The sequence below is a fragment of the Hippocampus zosterae genome, chromosome 15, assembly GCF_025434085.1.
Source record: "Hippocampus zosterae strain Florida chromosome 15, ASM2543408v3, whole genome shotgun sequence".
Classification (NCBI taxonomy): Eukaryota; Metazoa; Chordata; class Actinopteri; order Syngnathiformes; family Syngnathidae; genus Hippocampus; species Hippocampus zosterae.
Genome location: NC_067465.1, coordinates 7,178,785 through 7,198,686, shown reverse-complemented (window position 1 = coordinate 7,198,686; position 19,902 = coordinate 7,178,785). Strand labels below are relative to the sequence as shown.

General features: G+C 41.3%; 1 protein-coding gene across 2 annotated transcripts; it reads left to right on the top strand.

Moving 5' to 3' along the window:
• Positions 1-1,516: 1,516 nt before the first annotated feature.
• klhl24a (kelch-like family member 24a) lies at positions 1,517-19,526 on the top strand. 2 transcript variants are annotated; one of them, XM_052087870.1, is made up of 8 exons: positions 1,517-1,786; positions 4,136-4,239; positions 5,827-6,671; positions 9,125-9,309; positions 11,847-11,965; positions 15,755-15,943; positions 16,379-16,567; positions 16,754-19,526. In XM_052087870.1, exons 2-8 carry the CDS (start codon positions 4,165-4,167, stop codon positions 16,952-16,954), a joined length of 1,803 nt encoding a protein of 600 aa, XP_051943830.1. In that variant the 5' UTR covers positions 1,517-1,786; positions 4,136-4,164; the 3' UTR covers positions 16,955-19,526. The 2 variants fall into 2 exon arrangements, with proteins under 2 accessions (XP_051943830.1, XP_051943831.1); XM_052087871.1 differs by lacking the exon at positions 1,517-1,786 and adding an exon at positions 3,756-3,867.
• Positions 19,527-19,902: the final 376 nt, after the last annotated feature.

Below are 19,902 nucleotides of genomic sequence, written 5' to 3'. Positions count from 1 at the left end.
GAAACATCCACGAGGCGTTCATTTTAAGTAACTTTATTTTTCTGAAACCTACAATGAAAAATGTATCTACTAACTCAGACATTGGTGATACTTTATCGTATTTTATTTTGCAGGTGATTGTAATAGGTTTAGACGCCTTGTGTCATGTATTTTGGTGTAGCGGTTCACTCGTTTGACTTCCACGAAGGCAGCGTTCGTTCTATTCCTACTCAATGACAGTGAGAATACGAGCGTGAATAACTGTATTTCTCTATGTGCCCAGTGATTGGCTGACAAGCAGTCCGAGGGGCATCGTAATATGCCCTTCGTCCAAAATCAGATGGGACGGATTTCAGTTCCAGTTTACCTGTGACCATGAGCAAGATAAGTGATAAAAAATGGATTGAAGGTTTGAAAGTGATTCTGCGGTTGCCATGTGTGGAGAGACAGTGCATCAATTGAACAGCAGAGGGACACAGTCTTCTGTCACATAGAGCAAATAGGCACTGTTCAAAGCATTTAAAGAGCCAGCGGGGCCTCCGCAACTGGCCACATTTTAAAATGACAGCAAGTGGCCAAATGGACACAGCCCTAAAATGGATTAAAACGGGTGGATTTTTCGGAATGTTGGTAAACACGGGTAGCTGCTGATGAACAGCTAAATACCATATCCAGATGTGAATGTACAGCAACAAGAGTTAGATGCAATTAGCATACTCTCTGTATAAACCTTTGTGATTGAGAGCATGGATAATTGTGTTGTGAAATGAGAAAATAATTTAATGACACCCCGCTCCCAATTTTTTAAATATGTATTTTCTGTTTTCAAAATCAACTCTGTTGAATTGATTTGAAGGCCTCCACACATTTTTTGGATCATTTGCATACTTATTCAACCACCACAGTAACTTCCCATTGTTGTACAAAAGCAGTTCTTGTCACTTGTGGTTTTGAATGAAAACAATGTTAAGCGGGGGCCCTAAAAACAAGAGCTGAGACGAATTCGTGAAAATCAGAGGGGAACTCTCAGAAATATGTTGCAACGACCCGAGGAAGTTATGACGTCTTTTATTTTTGTCAAGCTGGGCTCCTCCTACCCACCCCATGAAAAAGGTGACAATTGTTTGTATAAGTTACGACCAGTTCCGTACTAATTAAAGCACATTCTTCGTATTTTTAGGTTCTGTTTCGAAATAAGCTAAATAACGACTGCTAAGTGTGTGCGCGTGTCTATCTATATGTGTTTTAATCTGATTTTGATTATTTGCGAATTGTTTTGTCGCACGGTCATCCAAACAGCGACATTGAAAAGGTTGAATTTTTTAAATCGTGCCCATTTGTTGTAGCTTCGTGCTTTGGTTTACTGTGTTCTTTCTTCGAAACTCAAGTTTGTTTGCAAACAAAAGCGAGCCACGTGGAGATCCTTGCTGACCTGGGAAGTGTAGTTTCTAACCAAGGCAAAGAGTCAGCAGTAAAGATTATATAAAATACATTACCCATAATCCACCAGTGACACCAGCTGAGTGGGCGCCCTGGGGAAGATTTTTTTTCTCGTGTCAAGTATAAATAGCTTGTGTGTTTACGTTTAGCTAGATAGAGTCCTTTGTTAGTCGCATCGTTTTGCTATCAAAAATGTGCGGGCCGTATAACAACCTACTTATTGTTCCGTAATTCCTCGTGGGGAGTTATTAAAAATATTTTCACAAACGTTTTTTTCTCTTGAGTGCAGTTTTTTTCTTCCTTAGCCCTTTAGTGTATACTTGGAACCGAAAAGGAAGCGTCAATTCAAGTGGAAACATTCTTTAAGGTAACACCTGTTTTCTAAAACTGATGGAAAGATAATTTCAAATAATAACGGTCTGTGTTTTGTCTAGGCTATATTTTAACTACAGAGAGTGAAAGCAAATGACCGTTAATTTGATTATTTTCTTGACGGTCGGCACGAGACATGTCCCCTTTGTTTGCCACATGCGCACGTTCTCCTGTACAGTATTCCTGTATCGCACGTTGAGCAGCATATCTACTTCATGATGCATTTAACGCTTCTAGTTATTCATTGAAATGCTTTCGTATTAGAACCGTTACTGGACATTTTATTTCAATATTTTGTTTCAAACTCATAAGTGTCACTATTACTGTATTACTATTATTTACATGTTAATTGACATAAAATACGTCTTTATTTGTGTTATATATGATTCATTCTGTATTTAATTCAATAAATGACATCAGTCCTCAGTCCTATTGAAGTACAGTGTAATAGCCATCCATCCATTATGGCGTATCCTCACAAGGGTCGCGGGCGTGCTGGAGTCTCTCCCAACTGTCTTCGGTAGTAGTACCGATAAGTATTGGAGTGATGCAGGCCTTCTTTTAAGGTATCAGGTACCCAAGAAGGCTGCTAATACCATATTTGTTCTTTATTATTTCACACCACTACCAGTGTCACTATCCATCGTCCATATTATTAGTAACTTTAAGATGACCAAAAAGAATTCTATTTCTATTGAGTGATGGAAGTAATATTCCACTTAATTCAGGTGTCATGTGTCACCTGAATTCAGCCAGGAGCATTGTGGCCCAACCAGTTCTCTTGTCTCGATGAGGTGCTAGTTCGCATGATGTTAGCAGGTTTACTTATTTACCTCGCACACGTGAGAAGAGATTGAGAGTGTTGAATGTGAGCCAAAGTCTAATAATAACCTAAAATAAATGACCTCACGCCTGCATCTGTCAGTCAGCTGCTTCTATTTTTTTTAACAGGACATATCACTGCAGGAAGTTATATTCAGGTCAAATACAGTTCTGATGGTTGGGCGGAAGGGATTGTTGATTAATCATGAATTTTGTTGATTAATTGGTGAAGCCCATTAAAAAACAAGTTTTAATTTCCACCCCTATATTCAAAAACAGAACCTCATTTGAAAAATGAGAAATCAAAACATTAATCATAAATTAATATTTAGTTGTGGTTTGGTCTGTAACATGTCAGAAAATAGGCAAACATGTCGATCGTTTTTTGCCAAAGTAAAAATAATGTTTGCAATTGTTTTATTTTGATTCAATGCAAAGAATGTAAAAACAATCTGGGAATATTTACTGTCCAGAGGCTGAAATTACAAAGGTTTTGGTCTCCAAACGATTAATTGGGTATCAAAAATAATTATCATTTCATACGATAATCCATTAGTTAATAAGTTCATTTTTACATTAATTTAATTTCAATCTTTACAAACAATTTTCGAATATTGATTATGCTGCATTTTTAAAATTTTAATTTATGTGCCATCCATCCATCCATCCTCTACTTAGCCTTATTATTGAAATTATTATGAAATAATGTTTTTAAAAAATTAAAAAATATATTTAAAATTTTAGGCCAGTTCATTGAACCTATTCTGGTACTGCATTTTAATGTTGGTCATGATGGTGGTGCTTTCAATAAGTGACTCAAGTAATATTACTTTTTTTTCTCTGGTGGTACTGTATTATTTGGTGTAAAAAGTTGGAGAGTCACGGCAATACAGTATAGATGGAATTTTCAAGGATCAAAATGGACCCCTACTTTTGACAGTTAAGTTTCTGGTCCAAGGACAAAGTAATTTGAGAAGCACTCGTCACATCTTTTCAAGTCTCAATCCAAGTTGCGAACCTGTGTTGTGTCAGCGTTAATGATGTACCGTCCCTGTTGAGAACCCGCCCCTACCGTTTCAAAACAAACCTGACTGACATGTAGGTTGGTCCTTCCAACGGTTGCACAACCTGTTTCCCGCTTCTTTCGCTCTTCCGCCTAGTTGTGCTCTGGGGCACAACTGTTTTAATGTCAGTGATGAGCTAGTGGAAGTGTCAACATACATTTTCATACATTTTCAACAGCCTTCCTGTGATGTACGTCATGTAAGACATTTCCAATATTGTCTCACACCTCTTACATATCTTCTCATTCCTTATTTTTCTTTTTTTTTTGTCTTTTGTGTGCTTGTTTTACCTTTGGTAATGGTTTTTATTTTGTTTGTTTAACCCCAGTGATTCAAAGTGGTTGCTATGTACTGTGTAATTCACAAGTACACTATGAATACTACAAATAACCCCAAAAAAACAGGAACTAATTCAAGATATGAAACTGTGCGCTGTAATGACAGGTGCTTTTCTACAGGTCATCTTTAGGCTTTTAAGGCTGCAGCCATGGTGTTGATTCTTGGCAGACGGATGAACAGGGAGGACACCGGCATCAGCGACTCACCGGCTGTAAAACGCAAGGTGTGTTGCAAAGCGTCTCACCATTTGTGGTAACTGAGAAAAGGGATAGCTTGTAACCATCACAGTCCTGGTCCTTTGATTTTCTTTTTTCTTTTTTCCCCTCTGCAAGGACCTTCTCATAATCTTAACGCGATTAAAGTGTGTGCAGAGGCAGAGAGTAGAGTGGAAAGTAGGCAAGTTACAATAATATTTACATTTATTAAATATAAAAGTAGTAATTTTAAAAGCATATTCTTAGAAGAGCCAAAATGTATATTTCCAAGATGAAGTTGTAATAGTGTAGTGAACAAAAATGAATATTTCCAAGATTAAGTCGTAACAGTGTATCAAAGTCAGAGTTCATTGAAGGAACAAAGCTCTATTTTCTTTTGACAAGAATTCCAATACTACAACTACTTTGTCGTGATATTCCGCCTTTTATTCTGGAAACTTGACTGTAGGTGTTAGAAAAAAGTGCCCTTATGTGATGATTTGTTTGTTGCAACCGTACAGATCATATACACTGACGTCAGTGTCATAAAGCGACAGACGTTTCTCTTTCAGTGTCGTAAAGTGACACAAGCGCGTTGTAGCAAACAACTTCTTTGAACGATGAAATTCCTGTTGGTAGTTACTGTTGAGGAATAAATTCCTCCCTGTGATTTTCTACCCCCCCCCCCCCCTCTGTTAGTTGGCTCTGTTTAAGCAGATATTTCCTGTGATTATAATCATCTCTAGTGCCCCTTGACCCCCACCACTTTTAGGACCCCTTCTGAGGACATGTTTAACATCAATAGAGGAACTGTTATCTCAAGTATCTGTGTTGCTGCCATTACGTCAAAGCTCAGACCGAAGTCAATGGTGGGTAGTGGTGGTCTGGTCCCACCTCACCACTCCCAACTTTTTCCAGCCAGATGACATGTTAACTGCTTTGTTTCCGGGATTTGCATGGAGGCGTAACGCCTTGCCTCATTATCATATTGTCTGTATATATTCTCATGACTGTATTTTTTCTGGGCTTCCTGACAAGATCTGAAACTCTCAGGAGCCCAAATCGATTCATAAACTGCAGAAAAGAAAAAAAACTTCAAAGGTACCGTTCATCGTCTCCAGCCTGTATTTGGATAAGCATCATCCTCATTATCCCAAAATTAACGAACACGTGGAGAAGGAGAAAGGCCGACTCTTCCCCCAACATTCCTACCAGTGGTCCTTGCATTAACTTAACATTTTGGCAACAAAGATGGCGCGCCACTTTGGCCCCCAGCCCTCATCCCTTGCCGCTAGTCCAAAGGTACATTTTGAGTACCGATCGAATTAGCCAAAACTAGCGAGGCCAACCGCTAGGGCTATGTATCTCTCAGAAAAAAATCAATTTGATACTAATCTTGATAGATGGGCTGCGATCAATCGTAGTAGGGACGAGGAATTTGTTTTGTATGTCTACTCGCTCACTGGTCCACATATGTCGCTTTGGACTTCTAAAAAATGAAATGACCAATTATTTATTACCAAATTATTTTTGTGATCCCCGAGTTATGGCTCCTGGACTACAATTTGAGCACCACTGTTTTTGAAATCTGCAACTAAAACTTTTTGTCCCCTCAGGTGTTTGAGGTGGACTCCAAGACCGTAGCCAATCAGGAGGTGTTGGACTTCTGCTCCGGCTCCTCCCACTCCGAGGGCATCCTGCAGGTGTTCAACGAGTTCCGCGACTGCCGCCTGTTCACGGACGTGGTCATCAGCGTGCAGGGCCGCGAGTTCCCCTGCCACCGGGCCGTGCTCTCAGCGTGCTCCTCCTACTTCAGAGCCATGTTCTGCAACGATCACCGCGAGAGCCGCGAGATGCTGGTGGAGATCAACGGCATTCTGGCCGAAGCCATGGAGTCCTTCCTGGCTTATGTTTACACTGGCCGTGCCAAGATCACCACAGAGAATGTCCAGTTCCTCTTCGAGACCTCCAGTCTCTTCCAGATCGCCACGTTACGTGACGCCTGCGCAAAGTTCCTGGAGGACCAGCTGGATCCGTGCAACTGCTTGGGCATCCAGCGCTTTGCGGATGCGCACTCCCTCAAGCAGCTGGCCAGTCGCTGCCGCAGTTACGCTTCGGCCAATTTCTCAGAGGTGGCTCAGCACGAGGAGTTCCTCGACCTCCGCAGGGAAGAGCTGGAAGAGTACATCGACAGCGACGAGCTGTCCATCGGGAAGGAGGAGGTTGTGTTTGAAGCCGTGATGCGCTGGGTTTACCACAGTGTGGAGCACCGTAAACCCATGCTGAAGGCCTTGCTGCACCATGTGCGCTTGCCTCTCCTGCACCCCAACTACTTTGTCCAGACCGTGGAGGGAGACCAGATCATCCAGAATGCTCCGGAGTGCTACCATCTGCTCCACGAAGCCAGGCGATACCACGTACTTGGAAATGAGATGATGTCACCCAGGACCCGGCCACGCAGGTACTCTGTGCCTTCTGGTTATTGGTGATGTGAGGGAAAACCGCTATCCGCACTCTAGATCAAAAAATAGGGATTGACTAAGTGGCCTTCATCAATTCAAGGGGAAATAAACGAACCAATGAATTAATGTGGGCGGCCCGGTAGTCCAGTGGTTAGCACGTTGGCTTCACAGTGCAGAGGTCCCGGGTTCGATTCCAGCTCCGGCCTCCCTGTGTGGAGTTTGCATGTTCTCCCCGGGCCTGCGTGGGTTTTCTCCGGGTGCTCCGGTTTCCTCCCACATTCCAAAAACATGCATGGCAGGCTGATTGAACACTCTAAATTGTCCCTAGGTGTGAGTGTGAGTGCGAATGGTTGTTCGTTTCTGTGTGCCCTGCGATTGGCTGGCAACCGATTCAGGGTGTCCCCCGCCTACTGCCCGAAGACAGCTGGGATAGGCTCCAGCACCCCCCGCGACCCTAGTGAGGATCAAGCGGCTCGGAAGATGAATGAATGAATGAATTAATGTCTTTTTTGGTTGATTCAGTGATACCTTGACCTTTGGCTTTTTCCTTCCCATATGGCATATGCATGTTCTTCTCCTACATTCCAAAAGCTAGGGCTGACAAATTGATCAAATTCAAATCTGCATCATGATGTAGTCATGCAGTTTTCAAATCACAAATCCAGCAAAAATATACTCCAGTCGGTTGGTAGTGGGACCTTGAATTTTGAATGCCCAAGCTATTTTTATTTTTTTTTTTGCGCTAAGTAAAGTATGCATTTGTTTTGTAGATCCTTTTCAAGTAGAAGTGATAAAGGAGGAAGCAGGGCATGTTGGTACACAGGACTCAGCAGCTGGTGGAGTATAAAAAAAGACTAATAACATGATGCAACAAATGACCACAAAGAAACGTCAGTCTTGTTTGTCATACCCGCAGCACGATTCAGTTCACTTCATTCCGCCATATTTGGTTGTCATTTAAGTTTTTCCGATAGGACAAAGCCCGGTGCTGATTGAGGCTTCATTAATGAAACTTAAAACGGAGTACATGTTGGGCCAGCTGTACAGCACACAGCAGCTGCTCCATTGAGCGAGGTGACCTGCTGTAGATCTTTGTGTTTTGAAGTCGTGGAGGCTGCCTGGTGTGTAATTTGGCTGTTATTGTGTCAGTATCCAGGCAGGTTTGTTTTGAGCGAGAAGCAAAGCAGCAGACACTTGGATGTCGTTTTTTGCAGTTTGCCCTGGGGGGGCATCAGTTCTCCTCCGCTCAAAATAGTGGATTGATTTTCTCCCTCTGCGGCTGTGCTTTTGGGAAGCTTCCAGAACTTGCAGACAACATCACGTGAACAAATTATTATTACCGGTAATAACACGAGCCACACCTGGTATAGACTGTCTCACACATGTACATTATACACGCATGGGGAATCCACTGTAATCAGCCTGACCTGCTTTCTTTATCATCACAACAATTTTCTCATCAACAACAAAGGGAAGCTGGATTTTTTTTCCATCCAGCAGTTTGGAGCATGTGATCATGGAAATGGAGCTCCGTGTCTTAGGCCAAGTTTTGTTTTTGTTGCGGCTGGGATTGATAGAAGTGCCTGGAAATGAACTTTGCCTTGGAGATAAGTTGAAGCTACTCATATAGGAACGTCACCTCTGTCTTCCCCGTCATAATAAATCCCTCAAAATGTTGGCGTGCGCCTGTGTACGTGTGCACGTGTGTTTACATGTTATTTATTGTCTTTGGCTCAGTCAGCTTTAGAACGGAATTAAAAGCAATGATTTCAATTCCATACATTTTTAATATGAGACATTTCTTCTTTCATCGGCCATATTACAGTAAGTACAACTACAGAATCTTTAAAGGGGAAGTGCACTCCCCCAAAAAATAATATGTTCTATGTCTAAACATGGTATTCAGATTAATAATGTTTGTGGAATATGAATTATGGAGCAAAGTCCACTCATTTTTATCCATGTCAGGGAGGCGTCCATTTTGCCACTTGCTGTCAACGTCAAAGTGCCAAAGAGATCTTTAACTCATTCACTCCCAAAGACGTTTTTAAACGTCTTTTCAGACTTGGTCCAGAATTGGCTGGTACTGAATGAGTTAAGATCTAATATTGTTGATTCAGTCATTGACACTATTTGGCACACCATATCAACCACGTCTTCGCTTTGCTACAACCTCAGGACACTTGTCAGGAAGCCTTTGTATCATTCATCTTTATTCATTGAACAGTGAGTATAATATTTGTTTTAAAATGTTCTCCGCCAAGAATCCTTTGTGTTGATAAAAACCAAAGTCTTTACATCTTGGCAAAGCTCAATGCTCTGCTGAGTGCTATTCTAGTTATTGTTGTAAGGACAGGATTATTGATTCTTCTGGGTCCTATTAAATTGTTGTATTATTCAAACATGTTTACCTTCCTGTGTTCCTCAACCTCAAATGTTTTCCTGTTTCTAGGTCGACTGGCTACTCTGAGGTGATTGTGGTGGTGGGCGGTTGTGAGAGAGTAGGCGGCTTCAACCTGCCCTACACCGAGTGCTACGATCCAGTGACAGGAGAGTGGAAGTCGCTGGCCAAACTGCCCGAGTTCACCAAGTCGGAGTACGCCGTGTGTGCCCTCCGCAATGACATTCTGGTGTCAGGTAAGAGCCTGGTGCGACTGAACTACTTTCCATACCAGGAATCTTCATTAGGGTCGTGAGTAAGCTGGGGTCGATCTCAGCTGACTTTGGCTGGTTGACAGCCAATCACAGGGGGACTTAAAAGACAAACAGAGAGAGAGGAGAAACAGCTGGAGCACAGGGCAAAATCCAGGGCAAGAAACAGTTGGATACTCAATATGTTTACGCAAATACAAGCGTGTAGAAATAAATCAAGATTAAAGGTAGTTCCTCTAATTTCTCCACGGGCGGCATTCCAGAATACTGGAGCCCAAAGAAAATGATTCTAAATGTAAAAATAATATGATTTTATTGTTTTAAAGATAATGATGGATCATTGGACAATTAAAAATGTTACCAGAATCCTCACGGGCTCATATTCCATACAGACTTGTTACCAATCTCAAACAGGGCATCTTGTTTCTTGCTCCCTCCACCCTTCCTCCCCCATACTATTTTATCTTGCTTAATTTATGGTATTAAGGTGTAGGCCAGTAATTTCTGCCAGCTAAGTGACTGCTTCCTATCCAATCATAGTTTTACCATTGCATCCCACTTGAATCGAAGGAAAATAAGAGCAACATTTGGGCGCACTTCTGTTGCTGGCCTGCTCCCTTCTCTCTGAGCCAGTTCTTAAGGCCACCATTTTTTCCTCATCAGTTTTTATATAGGATGCCTTCTGTTTAATATGAGATACAGTATAACATAATAACATAATATATAATATATATCTGATATCACTTAATGATTGGGCCTCGTTTTTATTGAAAGTTGCACTTTTGGATCCAAGCCTGTGTTAAGAATGCCGTAAGCCTTCTTTGGTAATGCGCAGATAAGCACATTATATTATTTATTTTTATTTTAGAGCCAAACTTTCATTGTCTAAAGTTCACTATTTTTCTTGTTTTCAGGTTGTAGATGTGGAAGTTTTTTTTTCCTTCCAAGAATAAGCCGTTTTAAATGTCTCTCCAAGCATAGGTCATGCTCAAACATGCCCAGCATAAGACTGAAACACACTGGACAAATAACAGCAGGAGCAGCAGTTAAAAAAGAGGGCGGAGGGAAAATGTGGTCTTTCCTTCAGTTGAGTGTGTGTCTTTTTTTTTTTATGAGCTGACTGTGCCAAGTCCTCACGTGTGCGATCTTTCTACGCTCAAGAACCCGCCTGGAAAAGTCAACACATCCCTTCCCCCCTCAAAGACACACATATGCAAACACATTTTCGTTAACCCATTTCCATCTTTTTTTTTTTTTGGGTGTCTGTTTTGTTATTGTATTTCCAACTTTCCTCAAGTTCTTACCCTCCTCCACTCTGCCTGTATCCCCCCTTGCGGGTTGGGGGCTTCAGTTCATCCTGCACAGCTGTAGTAAGCTGTGGTCTTAAATAGCCTGCGGCCCAAATGTTTACACAGAACCAGTCATGCTTATGTTCCAGGACAAAAACTCTTGACACCAACTGTATCGTTTCAAACCCACCACTAGGCTTAATCAAGTGCGACACATGGAACATTTGTCTCTTGTCATGTACGTTTGCCGACCACCCTTGCGTAGCTCATATGTTGTTTTACAGTTACCTCCATAGGCAACAGGAATAATTGGCAGAACTTTTAATTTGAAAATAGAACATCCGGTAACCGTCGTCAGCCTTATTGTATTTTACTTTTTAGTTGAAAATGACTTGCTTTAAACAACATCCCGCTCTGCATTGTGGCCATAGGTAGAATCCATGCCGGTTATTGCCCCTATTGGTGTCATACAAAAAAATACTCGTCGTCGCTGGCGGGGATCAGCAGCATCAAACTAATCTACCTAATCTAACTAGCTGGGGGTAATGGGGTGTGTTCTCTCTGGGTCTAACGGCCTTCATTTTTTGCCATGCGTGATGGCATGAGAGAGAAGCTAGCGACAGGGTTGTTGATCCACCGCCGAGATTAGCTTCATTGACTGAACAGCTGAATAGTTGATTCAAAGCTCATTTGCTGGCTAACTAACTACTCCAATACATGCGCATCCACTTTTGGGTGAAGGAACCCACCTGCATGTTCCTACACAACACAAAAGCGGTGATTAGCAGCTAATCTGAATCTAAAGTCAGTTTTCCATATGAAAAAAAGCCCCATACCGTGCTTGCTGGTGATGTTTTCAAAAGCTTTTTCCAAGATGACAAGGCAGCCTTTGTAGTGGTACTTCCTCCAATGGCCTTATGACTTATCTAAATAGTTGAAACCCATAAACCTTCAGGGCAGCAGGCTGTCTGGCTCTTTGACTTTGTACACAGCACATAATTGATCATGGACGGGTCTGACTCACTTCCTTTACAATCCGTAGTGTCACCAAAAACTTGTTTGGTCAACTGAAGACTCATGTCAATAGGTGTAAGTGTACAACGAAATGGTTGTCTGGATGTGCAGAACAGCAACTACTGAAACCTTGAACAGTTCGACATGCATTCAAAAGTTAACAGAAAGTCAGATAAAATGGTCCATTTAATATTGTCCGGACCACTGTCCCTATTACAGGTGGACGCATCAACAGCAGGGACGTGTGGATGTACAACTCACAACTCAACCTGTGGATCAGAGTGGCTTCATTAAATAAAGGCCGATGGAGGCACAAGATGGGTGTCCTGCTGGGCAAGGTGAGCGTGGTCTTTTTTTAACACACTTGTGCTGTGATGACAAATTTGGATCATGCACCTGTGTTAATGACGCATATTCTCTGTGCTTCTTGCCATGAATTTAATCCTGTTTAAAGGTTGTTGTTTCTTTAAGGTTTGGGCAATGAGGGTGAATTGTTCCAAGTAACAATCTCTCAATTGTTCACCACCAATATCCAGCTCCACTTGCCTTATAAAAAAAATATCTAGAGTCATACAACTGCCACATGGTGCCGCTGCCGCTGTTAAAACCAGAGTCAAAATAGTGTGTATACCACTCAGCACGAGTAAAGTAAATTTTACTTGCTATTCCTCACAAATGTTCATTTTAATTTGTGCTACGAAAAAAACAGGTTCACTCATTAAGCCCATAAAGCTACCAGGTGCGAAAGAGAGCTCCGCTCAACCCATAGCGCACACAAATCCATTTTGATGTCCTCTAGTTTTTAATCATTCCCAACTAATGTGCTGTGGAATGATATAATGTAGCTTTATTCATCTATCTATTCCAGTTACTTATCGTGACAGGCAGGACAATTAAATGTTCTTCTTGATGGCAGAAGGTAATTTTGATTGTGTATCCAACGCTTGTCGTTTATTACGACAGAAATATTTCACAGTAAATTAGTATATTAATGAGCCAGTTGAAACCATTGTTCTTTTGGTTAGTATAGTGTACAGTGAAACTCCTCTACAACGAAACCTGCATGGGCGAAAACCCCCGTAGTGTGAAGGTGTATTTATATATATATATATATATATATAGTGTTTTTGTTTGGTGGTGTACCACGAGATTTTGTGCCTTGGCTCAAAGAAAGTTGGGAAACATTCCTCTACATTGAATGGAATTCTGTCCTCGCGGTGACTGCAATACTTGACCTCACAGTTGCAATTTCTTACTTTGACGAATACAGTAAGTGCAGTACAGTTTTGACAAAAAAAAACATTTGTACACGTGACTTGATGCCTTGATCTGCCATCTCTGCTTTGGCACTACTCTCTGTGCTATTTACAGTCTAATGCACAGCCAGGTGCGCATTCCTGTTTAAGGGCAATCCAAGTTTCTTGGATCTTGTCCATTGCTCATGTCTGCATGTGGTCTACCACCGCTCACGTGTCTGCTCTTTTAGGTTTGATACCTATGCTTGGGAACGTAGTACTTGAACCTAATCAAGGCAAATCAGATTACGATTACTAGTTAGATATGTCTTCTGTTCTAAATATTCTGGTTCTGATTATCTGACAAAGAGAACAGCAATTGATCATCCTTGTTAAAGCAGTGAACTAAATAGGGGCGTGGATTTGGGCTTGCATATGTTTTGTGTTTGTCTCCTTTTTTCCGTACAAGTTGACACGCTTGTTTACTGCATGGAGTAGGGTACCATTTTAAGGGCTTTGTTCTGTATTTTTGTTGTTGTTTTTATGGTTGTGGGATGGTTTTCATTAGTAGCCATTGTTCATTATTATTTTTGGGGATGCCTTGTGCTGTGTGGACGGTCATTCATTCCAAAGACAGTTGCGCTCATTTACAGAACATTCGACCACCAACCAGCCGTGTTTACAAATGTGAGTTCTAAACATCATTGTGTGCTCAACGCGTTATGAGCTCAGCTTGCCTGATTTAGATGAGCCAAACACGATACGGTGACACAGTTATAGTACTCACACATACTTACACAGAGATATATTTCTCCTGGAGACAAATTCCATTTACTCCCAGTGGAGGTTGAATGGATGCACATGTGTGCATTTTTGTCTTCATTGCCCCCTGCCCCCTCCTCCTTTTAGGAGCAACTTTGTTTCTTTACATTTCTACAGTGTACATTTACATCTTGTATTGTTTCTGTTTAAAAACTATTCGTGATGCCGTTTTATTATTTCCACGTCAGTTCATTTTCCGAACCGTTTGAACCAATTGCTGTTTATGATGCTGTGTTTTACCCACGTTCCTCCCTTTCTTGTGTTTTGTTCAGTAAATGTTTGCGGTTGATGGTTCCCACATAGAGAGATTCAGTTCCTCGTCTGTCATTTCCTCATTCTATTTTCAATTTCCTCATGTAATTTCCCATTTTGAGCTGCAGCACAGTTGCTCGCATAATTTGTGTGTTGTAAACAAGCTGCTCAAGCTGCCTGCCTTGCTAGCTCTTTTAGCTTTTCAGCGCAATCGAGAGAATAGGTCTTATCCCACTGACAGCTGTTTTATTCCATCACTGTCTGTTCTTTGCACTAATGTACAGGCATTTGTTTGTATCAATTGCTCTTTGACTTGACATTATTCAACTCTTATGCATATTTAACGATAAATCACGAGATCAAGATGAAGATCATCAATCACATCATTCATCACTTTTGACGCAATGGCGTATGTGAGTTAGTGCCGAGTGTATGCTTGAAGCAGAATACCTACCTGTCTTGATGAAATGTATTACTTCATTGGCACCGTGGCAACTACTTATTATTGAATGTGGGATGGATTGTTTTGTAGCCACATGCAAAACACATCATTAACTGCTAGGCCAGGCAGTTGTTCCCTCAGGTTGGAAATGCAAATATTTATGTTCAACGTGTGTTGGCTCCCTATTGCCTCTTTCTTGGTATTTCTCACTGTCTTTGGCCCCTGCTCTCTCTCTTTGCCTCTTCACTGTACAGTATTTATTTTCACAGTAACGTAGAAGGCGAGGAAGAGCATGGGGGAGGAAGGGGGGCAGGGGTTCAGTTGCATGAGACCACGTTGCATTATTGACAGTACAGAACCTAATATAACATAGATGTCAAACTCAGGTCCTGGAGGGCCGCTGCCCTGCATGTTTTCCAAGTCTCCCTGTTGCAACACACCTGATTCAAATGATGAGATCATCAGCAAGCTCTGCGGAAGCCTGACATTCAACCTGTTCCTTTGAATCAGGTGTGTTGCAACAGAGAGACTTGGAAAACATGCAGGACGGCGGCCCTCCAGGACCCGAGTTTGGCACCTATGTAATATAACAATATTGCCATCGAAATAATGCAGTAATGAACACAACAGGTTCTCTGATGATTTTTGTTTGTGATCATGCTTGAGTTCTCGTTAGGTAATACTTCTAATTAGAGTTAGATGATCATGCTCGGCTTTGAAAATGACCGGCAGTGAAGGAGTTCATCTCTGTTTGATGGAGTGCAGTTTTTGCACTTTAAACCACAACCAAACATGATTTTGAGAGAGAGAGAGAGGGGGGGGGGAGGGAGAGGGAGAGGGAGAGGGAGAGGGAGAGGGAGAGGGAGAGGGAGAAGGAGAGGGAGAGGGAGAGGGAGAGAGAGTTTTTTTGTAAAAAGACAATATTTTAACTGGATCTCATTAGATTGTGCTGGTGTACCTAATATTATGACTGGCAAGTGTAATGCCTCATACCCGGGTTCACCTTTAGCTTTCAAGCCTCACCTGAGTGTTGAATAGTCTTATTGATACCCAAAGAAGTGTGTCAATGCGAAACAATGGCTCAAGATAGGTACTGTCTGTGGTCGTCAAAAGACATGAATTACAAGGGTGAGTCAATAACAATAGCCTGTGGGTTGGAGTTTACAGACGTCAGTCAGAGGCGAAATATTGAAAGCAGTGCGTCATTTATTTTCCTCTCTGCACTAGATAGACTGGTTCTCTTTGTGCTGATGTACAATCATGTTCACCTTTGTAATTAAATGAGTTGTTTACCATTTACCATTGTAAAATGTATTTTCTGACGCGAAAGCTTTTGGTACACAACTAATATATCCGTGTGGGCGTGTATATTCCAGGTCTACGCTGTGGGCGGTTACGATGGCCAAAGCCGCCTGAGCAGTGTGGAGTGTTATGACTCCTTCTCAAACCGCTGGACAGAGGTGGCGCCCTTGAAGGAGGCAGTCAGCTCGCCGGCTGTGGCCAGTTGTGCCAGCAAGCTCTTTGTCATAGGAGGAGGGCCCGACGACAATACCTGTTCAGACAAGGTGGGAAACAGATGTCTTCCTGCTTCAAACACACACTCTCGGACAAATAGTGATGACAGCCGCGGTGCCTTTTTATCACGTCCGTCGTATATTGTCAGGAGTATACCTATCGGGTCACAAACTCTCTAAAAGTATGTGTGATGCCATTCAGATTTTTTCTTGTCACTTTTTTATGCAATCTGGGTTTAGTTAGAGAATGAAAGGAAATTTATTGGATGGGATCAACGTTATTGTCAAATGTACTGTGTGTGTAACATACAGCACAGATGAAATTTCTTCCTATTGTAAAACAAAATAAAACAAAACAAAAGAAAAAACATGCTGCTCCGGCAGTACTTTGGACATCACTGCTTTATATATTGTCAGTATACACCTAATGAGCTGCCCATGGTATGTTTCATATTCATATTTGCATCTCTTGACTGTATGTCCCAGGTCCAGTGTTATGATCCAGAGACAGACACTTGGCTCCTCCGAGCTAACATCCCCATCGCCAAGCGCTGCATTACCGCCGTGTCGCTCAACAACCTTGTGTATGTGTGCGGCGGTCTCACCCGGTCCGTATTTTGTTACGACCCTGCAGAGGACTACTGGATGCATGTGGTGCATACATTTGCAAAACAGGTAGGACATATTTGTGGTCACTTTAATTACTATTGCCGAAAGCTTGTTTAACCTGAACGTCGTGCATGCATTCAGTACCTGCAGAAGTTCAGAATCTTTCTTTTTTTAATGTAATAACATGATGGCAAAAATATAAATAGATAAGGCTTTCCTGGCTGAAGGTCATTGCTTTGCTCCTGTGTGTAGGAGAGCTGTGGCATGTCGGTGTGTAACGGCAAGATCTTCATCCTGGGAGGCCGGGGCGAAAATGGCGAAGCAACGGACACCATCATGTGTTATGACCCAGCGACAGGCATCATCACAGGAGTGGCTGCGATGCCCCGTTGCATCTCTTACCACGGCTGCGTAACCATTCATCGCTTCAATGACAAGTACCATAGGCCATGATCAGAAACGCGCATGTACTTAGAGTGTCCGAGTGCGCAAACGCACACATAAACACACAATTCATTGCATCACGAGCATCAGTCAGTTAATTTATTTTCTCAGAATATCATGTAGCAACACGGAATTGCTCTGGACAAACAAAACAAAATGAACATCAACAGTCAAACATGGCAAACATGCAACATTTTGTTGTTATTAACAGCAGGTTTCCTAGAAAGTGTCCAAAGATCATCAAATAATGCCGCATCAGTTTGTTTGTTTTTTTGGATGCAGCATCCCTAAAAAGTTATTATACACTTCCGATTTCCTGTTTTCTCCATTTTGTTTCAGGTACCATTCGGACAACTAAGGCTTTTTTGGAAACACATTTCCTTGCCCATGGATGATCAATTGACATTGGAACAGCGTTGCAAAATTGCCGCCGAGCAAGCGGGTTTTCTGTTGCTTACTGCAGTTTAGTGCTAATTTCAGAAGCTGTATGGTGACGACACTGTTCCAATGCGTCGTGCACTTTGTGCTGTGCTTTGCAAGTTTCCCGAAACAGGATGTGTTTTTTTTTTGAACAACCATGCAGCTCTTTTGCCCGCCAATGAAGGGGCTGAGGAAAGTTAGCATGGATAGCGTAAATTGTATGATGCATAGGAACATTGTGAATGCTAAAGCTTCTCAAACAGGTTCTACACTGCCGTGGGGGACAGAATTACTTGTTGCCAGGTGGCAATTTTGAAACCCGCCTCCTTTGTCAATTGATGAGCCCCCTGCAAAGGATCTGCTAAAAAAAAGAGTTCAATGCATAGCTGTCAAATTCTGATGGCCTCATCTCATGCTGAATGATATGTGAAATTGAATTGTAAAAGGGAAGTGTATTGTGACTTGTGGAACACCCTATAAATAAATCATGTAATGTGGAAAAAAAATATTTATTTTTGAAGTTAGGTCAGACAAAACCAGCAATGCTAATTTTGTTTCCAATGCACTTTTTTTTCTCAAAGTGCTGGCGAGTTAAAAAACAAAAACAAACAAAAAAAACATTAAAAACAGTTCGGTAAAAAATTCAATAACAATGAAAATGACTTAGTGTAGTTTTTTTTGACAGCCTGCACTAATGTGCTTCGAATCAGAAATATATTTCCCTTCACCTGCAGGAATGATAGAAAACAAAAAGACAGTATCAAGTTATGGCAATACTATTAACATCCCTTTTTAGATCATTAAATTGAGCTCCTTCCATTTCTTCCATGTCCATTTACCGTACCTTTGCCACTTTGATTCACATCCATAGTTCTATCTAAGCTTTATTTTGCAATGTTGTCATTCATATTCATCTTATTACTGGTAATTGTAATTGTACGAACTAGAAGTTCTGTGTGTGCGTGTCGTGTGTTTTTTTTCTTTTTTAATTCTTGTGTATACGTTTAACCAAGTGTGTTCTGATTGTTTAATAGTGTGGTGGGCATGTGGGTGGTGGTGTAGATATAAAGAGAGGCCTTTTTGTAGATCAAACTCTCATCTTGAGTGTGCTCTGAATATTGAATGTGCCTGTACAGACACGGTTGATGCGTGCGTGACTTTTACAACGCAGTTTGGATGGTGTTAGCGATGCATGGCTGCTCCATGTTAACAAATGCTGCTTACACCATTGCATTAAACGACACAAGATGTAACTCGGGTCAACCGTAGATACCTCCGTGTGTGTTTGTGGATTTGAAAGTGGGAGGACATGTTTGAAGCACTACCCTTGACTTGAGGTCAGTAAAAAAAATTTTTTTTCCTTTTTTACGATAGGTGTTGGTAGACAAGATGTTGCTGTGAACTTTTTTTTCTTGTATTGAAATGGATCTTTCTTCCTCTAACTGAAAGCCCCAATTGTGCACTTTGATAGAATCATGTTAAAAATATAAGTTGACCAAAAAAAAAGAAAAACATAATAAAAACACTTTTTTTTTACTGTATCAGTAAATATTATTTGCTTTCACGTGAAACATGGAGGGGATTGAGTAGGACGCCTCTGTTTAGACATATCATGCCACGGTTCAGATATGACAACAAAGACACGAGAGGGCAAAGTTCAGTGAAAGGACTTTAGAAAGATTATAAAGATGTGAGAGCTTTGCTTTTGTTCAACATTTTTAGTTAAGAGGACATGGACAAAACAATCAATCCAGCAATCTGTTTTCAGCAAAGGGCCATAAAAGAAGGAAAAGCATCACAGGAGGCCAACCAGCCGGTAGGATATCGATAGCAGAAGCTGTTTGAGAAGAAGTGTGTGTGTGTGTCTGGGATTTCACTGAGTATTTACTCAAATGCGATATAGCACTTCCTCCAGTGTTGATTACCTTCATACATGTTTGCTTTAATAAGATTTATACTCATTTTGTGTTTGTATTTTGTGTGGAATTGTGTGTTTTCCACAACAAGCACCCCATGTGCAAAACGTATCAAGATTTGAGCTATTTTTTAAGAATTTATTTGATATGTACTTAAGTAGAAAACAACTTGGGTAAATTGGATTTGATTCTGATGTCACCTTGTGTAAAATAATGTGCCTTTAAAGAATAAACCAGCAAGGGAATTTTGATTTTCTTTTTATATGAACCACCACAAATGTATGTGTGATGCTATATTTTAAAATGTTGTTTGTAAGGATTCAAGGAGTTGTTTTTGCAATCGTTGACTTGTTTACAAGATCAATAAAGTTTTTTTCCTTTCCGTACAAAATACAGTCTACTTTCTTGTTGCTCTTTATCTTTAAAAAATACATTTGGATCTTGAAGACATTCAGCCCCATTCATCCATTTTCCATTGCGCTTAATCTCATTACGGTAGCAGGTGAGCTGGAGCCAGCTGACTTTGGGCAATAGCCTAGAGTTGGGGTACATCATGGGCTGGTTGCCAGACAATCAGAAATAGATGAGTGTTCAACCTCTCGTTGATTAATTGATTTATTT